Source organism: Patella vulgata, chromosome 3, assembly GCF_932274485.2.
Source record: "Patella vulgata chromosome 3, xgPatVulg1.2, whole genome shotgun sequence".
In the NCBI taxonomy this organism is placed as follows: domain Eukaryota; kingdom Metazoa; phylum Mollusca; class Gastropoda; family Patellidae; genus Patella; species Patella vulgata.
Genome location: NC_065881.2, coordinates 8,097,633 through 8,106,220, shown reverse-complemented (window position 1 = coordinate 8,106,220; position 8,588 = coordinate 8,097,633). Strand labels below are relative to the sequence as shown.

At 41.2% G+C, this 8,588-nt stretch overlaps 1 protein-coding gene across 1 annotated transcript; it reads right to left on the bottom strand.

Moving 5' to 3' along the window:
• Positions 1-2,968: 2,968 nt before the first annotated feature.
• LOC126815953 (soma ferritin) lies at positions 2,969-7,797 on the bottom strand. The gene is made up of 5 exons (XM_050542078.2): positions 7,519-7,797; positions 5,878-5,999; positions 4,789-4,932; positions 4,149-4,274; positions 2,969-3,319 (listed from the first exon to the last, which is right to left on the bottom strand). The coding sequence occupies exons 1-5, from the start codon at positions 7,703-7,705 to the stop codon at positions 3,182-3,184; spliced, it is 717 nt and encodes a 238-aa protein (XP_050398035.2). The 5' UTR covers positions 7,706-7,797; the 3' UTR covers positions 2,969-3,181.
• Between the last annotated feature and the right edge of the window lie 791 nt (positions 7,798-8,588).

The window sequence follows — 8,588 nt, the reverse complement described above, 5'->3', positions numbered from 1 at the left end:
TGGGCGTTGTCATTCGTCTCTGATTTATTCATGTGGATGGTTATCCCCCAGGGTACGGCTTTGTCCGAGAGCCTGTAATGCTTTTAAGACGACCATGGAGTTTGTTATATCTAGTCGACGTCCTTCAAACGTTCTAAAATATACCAGCAGCTATTTTTCATACGTATGTGTTTTTGTGTTTACCCCTTCAATATATGTTGATCAGGGTTGGCTCCACCGAATATTATACATATATGACATGAAATTATGGAGATCCAGTTAGTTGATCCTACAAAACAAAAACAATAAAATAAATATTTATTCCAATCTAAAAATAGTGGTACAGTATAATTAGTAATCCAGTGATTAACATATGGTTCAATTTTATTTCAATAATTTGTTTGCACGTGGTTGGGTCTTTAACCGTGGGAGGAAACCGGAGAACCCGGAGAAAACCCACGAGGTTAGAGGCGACCCTACTCGTTGTCACGTACAATCGGGGAATCGAAACCACACCAGTTGACTCAATGATAGACCTTATGATAAAACACGCACACGCTAACCATTCGGCCACCCCCCTCCCCCCGGTTAGGCTTAAAAGAAACTTCTCTGTGGCCGAAACGTCGTACATTCCTCAACTAAGTAGTAAGCGCGGGGCGGCCACACAACACAGCAATTAACTAGTCACTCACATGTAATGAAATGAAATGAAATGGGGTTTAACGTCCTACCGCTCTGCTCCGACTGGGTTTATGAAGATAGGTATACGCCATACAGTGTGTTATGAGGGAAATTTTGCCCTGACAGCGGTGCTACGTCCTACTCTTATATCGAATTCGGTTTTGTCAAGGGATCTTTTACGTGCATGTTAATGTGTACACGGGACTTCTGTTTTTGTCCTATCCGAACGACTAGACAGCTGCCCTTGTCAGGCCCTTTGTCCTGCACCACCGATGAGGGGAAACCACGCTGGAAAATCAGCCATAAACAATCAATTCAACTAAATATATCGTTTACTGGTATTTAACACTGCAAACAGTGACAAGGGTCGTGCACGCGGGGGAGTGTAAGACTTGGCTTAGTTGGATGAGGATGGTAAATACTGTGTTGTTGCATGTTCTTGCGTAACGGCATGCACATACCCTTATTTGGGGCTGTCATTTGACACAACCTTTGTCCCCCTAATTTGTTATAAAGGGAATTGTATGTAGCTTTAACTTTCTTCAACAAACTATTTTGGATTCTTGTGAAACTTTCCAACGGATGCCGAAGGAGTCCGAGTATTTTTTAGAGCAAAACAAGAGTTAACTCCCTTAGATATAAATAAGGGTTAACGTTCACTCGACACACACTAGGTCATTTCGGGGCTAATATATTGCTCAATTTTATTGCAGTAATCCGCGTAGTGATCTTTAGCAGTGGTAGGAAACCGGATACCCGGAGAAAACCCACGAGGTTGGACAAAAGACCCTACTTCTTGCCACGTAGGCTACAAGCGGGGAATCGAAACCACGCCACTTGACTCAATGCCAGACCTTATGATCCAAAGGGCGCGTGTTAAACCATTCGCCCACCATCCCCCAATTTATAGGAGACAACGTAGGGCTCAATTTAAGGTTTCGGACTTGGCAGCAATTATTACAATATAGTTGAAAATTAAAGTAATTGGAGATGAAGCTTCCCATGGAATTCCCTATGATAGACACAAGATCCAGAAACGACTATACCCTTTCTAAACTCCTATAATAGGGACATACTAAACTTAATATGTCTGTCTACAGTTAGCTCCACTTGAGAACAGACACCAGGCTAGTTGACCGACATTTTAAGTCCTAAATCGACGATTGTAGTCGAAAACATTAAAAGTATACTTCGAGAATTTTTGGGGATCACGTGACTAAGTGGGTAAGACGCTGGCTCGCTAGCCTGGAGGTCGGGTGTTCGATCCCTGCATTGGCTGAGAAAGTTCATCAATATTTTCCGGCGTGGTTTCCCCTTGTCAGTGATGCAGGACGGAGGGCCTGACAAGGACAGCTGTCTAGTCGTTCGGATGGGAAGAAAAACCGAGGTCCCGTGTACAAATTGGCGTACACGTAAAAGATCCCTTGGCAGTTGGAATTCGATATAAGAGTAGGCCGTAGCGCCACTGCCTGGACAAAATTTCCCTCATAGCACACTGTATGGCGTATGCCCGTTTTCATTAGCCCAGTTTAGGAGCAAAACAGTAGGACGTTAAACCCCATTTCATTTCATTTTCGAGAATTTTGTTAAGTATTTATTTTGCTTCCATTTAATAAAATGAAAAAGTTTATTTAGTCTTTGTGTGTATGACAGATGCGAAAAGGAGTAGAATCGCATTACAAAACAGTATACTAAATTTTAGATATGGCGGCCATTTACGGCAGAGATCTATTCTCGAAGTATAAAGCAGATGGACCTCTGTATGCAGAATTATGATATCGGATATAGTAGCACGAGTAAGCACAAAATGCTTCGTACACCACCCACGCCACTTCTTAAACTAATTGGAGCAAACATTTATAATTTCGAAGCATATGTCGTATGAAGTTGAGACAATTCACCAAACGATGGTCTGAAGATGTTTTTTTTTTTCTTGCTGCCTTTGGTCTGAAGATGTTTTTTGTTTTCTTGCTGTCTTTTCATTTGTGAGCCCATGTTAGTCTAGCGGCCGGAGGTGGGGGGGGGGGGCGGGGGGAACTGAATGGTTAGCGCGTGCGCGTTATCTCATAAGGTTTGTCATTGCGTCAACTGGCGTTATATGGGGTTGAACGTCCACTCGACACAAACTAGGTCATTTCGGGACTAACATATGGATCAATTTTATTTCAATAATTCGCTTGCGCTTAGGGGTCTTTAGCAGTGGGAGGAAACCGGAGGATCCGGAGAAAAACCCACGAGGTTGGACAGGCGACCCTACTCCCTATTAACAATAACTAAAGGAGATAAATAGTGAACAAAAAGAGGAGGGTAATGTTTTTATTATTTTATTCCAGATGACTGATACAGAATTTCATCTTCTATCATTATTTCTTGCAAATATAAGACAATTTAATTGGACGATATGATTCTAAATATCAGTTTGTTTTGCTACAGCTGATTTAATTGGACGATATGATTTTAAATATCGGTCTGTTTTTTTTTTGTTTCAGCTGATTTGATTGGTACATTTAAAGGCTGGAATTTAAAGTTCTTCATCAAAAATGTATTCTCCCAGATTGTAATCTTTGGAGAAGGATTTGAGCTGAGTGATGTAACCACCCAATTTCTTGATGAATTCCACTCTAGGTTCAAGGAATTCTCCCTCAAGGAAATCGGTCAACTGCAAAAGAAACAAAATGGCGATTTCGTACAATTTTGGGTTTGCAAGCCAAATATGTTTTACAAAAACATGGAAGCCGGCGTCTTATACAAGATATTACAACATCCTAACAATTCTGCTAAATACACAAGACAAAATTGTTATTGTTTTGATTATGTGAAACGAACAAATGGCGTCAGGCTCCTAGTTCACAAAGCATTCTCGGGTCAGGTGTAATTTGGGGTTCAATGGCCATCAGAAATCTTATTAGCGAAACACACCCTGGTCCAATCTGTACAATCCACTTAACAAAGAATTTCTGAATTTACAGCAACATCGCAGCGTATGAGTTTGCGCGCCATCTTTTCAGAAGGTAGTCCCCGTCCCCCCCCCCCCCCCTAAAGTACTACTGTACTATAGACCAGGAACTGACTATGACGTCATCGCAAACATCTTAGAATTGTGACGTCACATCAAATCCATCGATCGATGTGCAGTTGTCAAAGGAACAGGCATGTCCATCGTACATGAATTAACAGAGCCTTGGTCTTTTATTCGAAGATAGTCACCCCAAAGAACAACAACTAGAATAAAAGGAGTAGTCCTTGCAAAGCGGTTAGTGCTAAATGATAAGGTCGGTTGAATTTTTCGTCACAGGTCACGAGATGTAAACAGGGATACCGCTAATCCCAGCCCTAATCCAAACCCTGGACCTAGCCCCAATGCTTACCCTAAGCCAATAATCACGTGCCCTAACCCTATTTACATCTTTAGCAACCTTGACAAAAATTGAAATGGCCTTGACAAATAGATTTAGCCCATGGAGAGCAGTTCATGGTGATTAACTTACATGTCCATCGTTGCTTTCACTGGCTACTTTGTGTGTATACAAGAAGTTATCATTCATGAATCTTTCATGAGCCAGCATGTATTCCAATACTTGTAGACCACTTGTCCATGGTCTCTCTTCGGCTACCTGAATATATAAATAGTACAATCTCATTCAAATACAGATCGTTTTTTTATTCTTTCGATGGCCTCAACTACATGAAGATCTGACCAGTTGTAGTGGAAGGTCGCGTCTGAGGTCATCACTGGGATAGAGTAATAAACTATTTCACGTACTTACAGAAAACAGCTACTTTTATATTTTGGCGAGATTCGAAGAGCATTCTCTCTACGTTATCAAGTAATGCTGTTTTTAATTTTATATATTGACCCCACTACCTTCAGAAAAACTGGGGCTACTTCTTAACTCAAATCAAAACTATATATGAGAAACTCCCACCCGCACAGAACCGAGAGAGAGAGAGAGAGAGAGAGAGAGAGAGGGGGTGTAACGTCCCCTGGGGCTACTTCTTAACTCAAATCAAAACTATATACGAGACATTCCCACCCACACAGAACCGAGTAATAGAGAGAGAGAGAGAGAGCGAAGAGAGAGAGAGAGAGAGAGAGAGAGAGAGAGAGAGTAAACAAAATAAACGTACGATTCTCCTCAGTTTGAACCATCCACCTCGTTTGTTGATGTAAGCCATTAATTTCGTGGCATCTTTTCTTTCGTTCTCTGAAGCCTCCATTAAGAACTTGTGAAAACCAGGGAGGGCTACATCAGCTCGGTCGAAATAGAAAGCCTAAAATACAACAACGAAAAAATAATGTTATCAAATTTTAATTCAGATATTGAGTACTATACTTATTGTTAATATAAAACTCATCCGTGATTGCAACAAAACTCATAATATTTCGATTGTAGGGCATTCAGGCAAACGTTTACACTCTGCATAGCATTCAGGCAAATTTTTACACACATTATAGCATTCAGGCAAACTGTTGCACTATGCATAGCATTCGGGCAAAATAGTAGCATTCAGGCAAACATTTACATTGTTAACTGATTTTGGAGAGAGAGATGGGGTTTAACGTCCACTCGACACAAACTAGGTCATTTCGGGACAAACATATGGTTCAATTTTATTTCCATAATTCGCTTGCGCGTAGGGGTCTTTAGCTGTGGGAGGAAACCGGGGGACCCGGAGAAAACCCACGAGGTTGGACAGGCGACCCTACTCCTTGTCACGTACAACCGGGGAATCGAAACCCCGCCAGTTGACTCAATGAGAGACCGTATGATACAGCGCGCGCGTGCTAACCATTCGGCCATCTCCCCCCCCCCCCCAACTGATATTGGGGGCTACAGATTTTGATACATCCAACTTACAAATGAAATGAAATGGGGTTTAACGTCCTACTGTTCTGCTCCGAACTGGGCTAATGAAGACGGGCATGCGCCATACAGTGTGCTATGAGGGAAATTTTGCCCGGACAGCGGTACTACGGCCTTCTCTTATATCGAATTCCAACTGTCAAGGGATCTTTTACGTGCATGCCAATGAGTATACGGGACCTCGGTTTTTAGTCCCATCCGAACGATTAGACATCTGTCCTTGTCAGGCCCTTTGTCCTGCATCACTGACAAGGGATAAACTTTCTCGGCCAATGCAGGGATCGAACACCCGACCTCCAGGCTAGCGAGCCAGCGCCTTACCCACTTAGCCACCGTAATACATCCAACTTACAATGGTGAGATAGGTGTAACTTGTGGCCAAGCTATCGTTGATTCTACCATTTAACTGCATGATGCTGTTGTAATGGAACCGTTGTTTGACAATATTGGCACCATTAACATTGGTTGGACCAGCTGAAAGAATACACACGTATATAATTTAATATCATGCTATATTTCAAAGATTTAAAAGAAACGACATTGGTCACAATTCCATGGAATATAATTTTTATTACTCGGTCTCATTTGTCTTTGGGGGGGGGGGGGGGCAAATGGTTGCGCGCTGTATCATAAGGTCTGTCATTGAGTCAACTGGCGAGGTTTCGATTCCCCGGTTGCACGTGACAAGGTGTGGGGTCGCCTGTCCAACCTCGTGGGTTTTCTCCGGGTCCTTCGGTTTCCTCCCTACGCGCAAGCGAATTATTGAAACAAAATTGAACGATGTGTTAGTCCCGAAACCACCTAGTTTCTATCGAATGGGCGTTATACTATATATTGAGTCAGAAATCGCCTGGACAGTTGAAATGTAGAGAAAAGAATAAGAATCATTCGGGCTATAATCGTGTACATTGTAAGCTTTACACCCGACAAGAAACACCCGCTCGAATCCCGACATTGGCCGAGTCCTAGCCATTTTTCAGGTGTTGGCAATGTCATCTTGCCTGGTAGTTCGGGTGGAACAAAAGCTCTCATCCAAGATCCACCCGTTTACCCACATTGACGGACAGGTAAAATAACCTTTGTCATAATTACATGCTTAAAGGTACATTATGTAAGATTTCGATAAGGAGCTGGCAGTTCTCGATATGATGGTTTAAAAAATAGATAATGAAAATGAAATATTGAACATTTCAGTCAAATTACATCATTCTGAACGAAGTTTGAAGGATGGTGTAGCCTCGATTGTCATTGCTACCGTTGTTACGATAATAAACAAAGTCTCGATTATCAATTTATAAAATCCGCTAAAAATCATAACCGCCCGATATTTTAGAGGGTTGATTATGGGTCTGACGTGAAGAATGTCTAATAAATGATTTATATAATATTTGAGGCTAAACGAAAGACCTGCAATAGGCAGATTTAACTCTTGCATAATTTATGTTTAACCAGGCATAAAGGCGTATACCATTCCATAATCTATAACCACATAATAATTAATTAAAGGTACATTATGGACGATTAGATAACGAGTTGGCAGTTCTCACTATAATAGTTAAAAACTAGATAATGTAAAGGCAAATTGCTGAACATTTCAGTCAAATTGATCCACTCCGAACCGAGAATTTAGCGATTGAATTCTGTGCCTAGCCTCGATCATCAATACTAAAGTCGCTAGTATAAAATATAGTCTTAATTATCCAGTTTTTGATTTAATCATGAATGAGCGTTGAGCAGCAGATCGGATTATAATCCAGTAAATATCGCAGGCTAGCGAGGGCATCGAGAATTGATATGGTCTGGATAAGTTCATTAATGTCTAATAATTTAGAAAACATTTCAGGCCTAAAGTAAGGCCTGCAATAGGCAGATTTAGCTCTTGCATAATGTATGTTTAATAATGTAGAAAACATTTCAGGCCTAAAGTAAGGCCTGTAATAGACAGATTTAGCTCTTACATAATGTATGTTTAAATAAATTAATATACTAATACCTTCATTGTCATCAATGTTCGCGTCGGGGGCATCATCTACCTCCTCTACAACAGCTGGATCATCTCCCTGAAGCCAAGCATCGTCATCATCATCCCAACTGTCATCAATGGCTTTATTCCTCCACGTGAGGGTGGGAATAACCAATAACAGGGAACACACACCAACTAAGACTGCGAATTTATACATGATGCTACTGACACCGATGTTTCTAAACCTAGACTATATAACTCAAATAATTATAAACTATTGTTTGTTCATCTGAACTTTGTATCCCACATATATCTAAGATAAGTCTTTATATAGATATGCAGATATACGGCCTTAGCATTGTTGATAAAATTAGGTCCCTCCTATCTAGATGTGATATCAAATTATTTGAAATTAAGGTCACCACAAGTTTCATATCAGTTTCATCTCTCGAATCATGTTGCCTGTTTATTCATTCTTTATCTATGGTAGCTGATTGGTATCATGTCGTCATGTCGCCCTTCATAAGGCGATAACACGACAATCTTACATTACGACATTTTAACCCGACATCACGACAGTCCGATATCACGACATTTTAACCCGACAATACGAAATTTTTACGCGACGTTACGACATTTTTACGAGACATTGCGACTTTTAATGTTGTGGTATCGGGTGAAAATATCGTATTGTCGCCTTAAAATGTCGGGTTGTCGTGATGTCGGATTGTCGTAATGTCGGGTTAAAATGTCGTGAAGTCGGGTTGTCGCCTTATGAAGGGCGACAACCCGACTTCACGACATGATGCCAATCAGCTGCCATATTTTCCAGACATTTGTCCAGACATTTTGGACTAATATAACATAAAATGAAATGGGGTTTAACGTCCTACTTTTCTGCACTGACTGGGTTAATGAGGACGAACATGTGCTACGAGGGAAATTTTGCCCGGACAGTGGCACTACGCCCTACTCTTATATCTAATTCCAACTGTCAAGGGATCTTTTAAGTGGACGCCAATGTGTACATGACACCTCGAGTTTACGTCCCATCCTAACGACTAAACATTGTCCTTGTTAGGCCCTCCGTCCTGCACAAC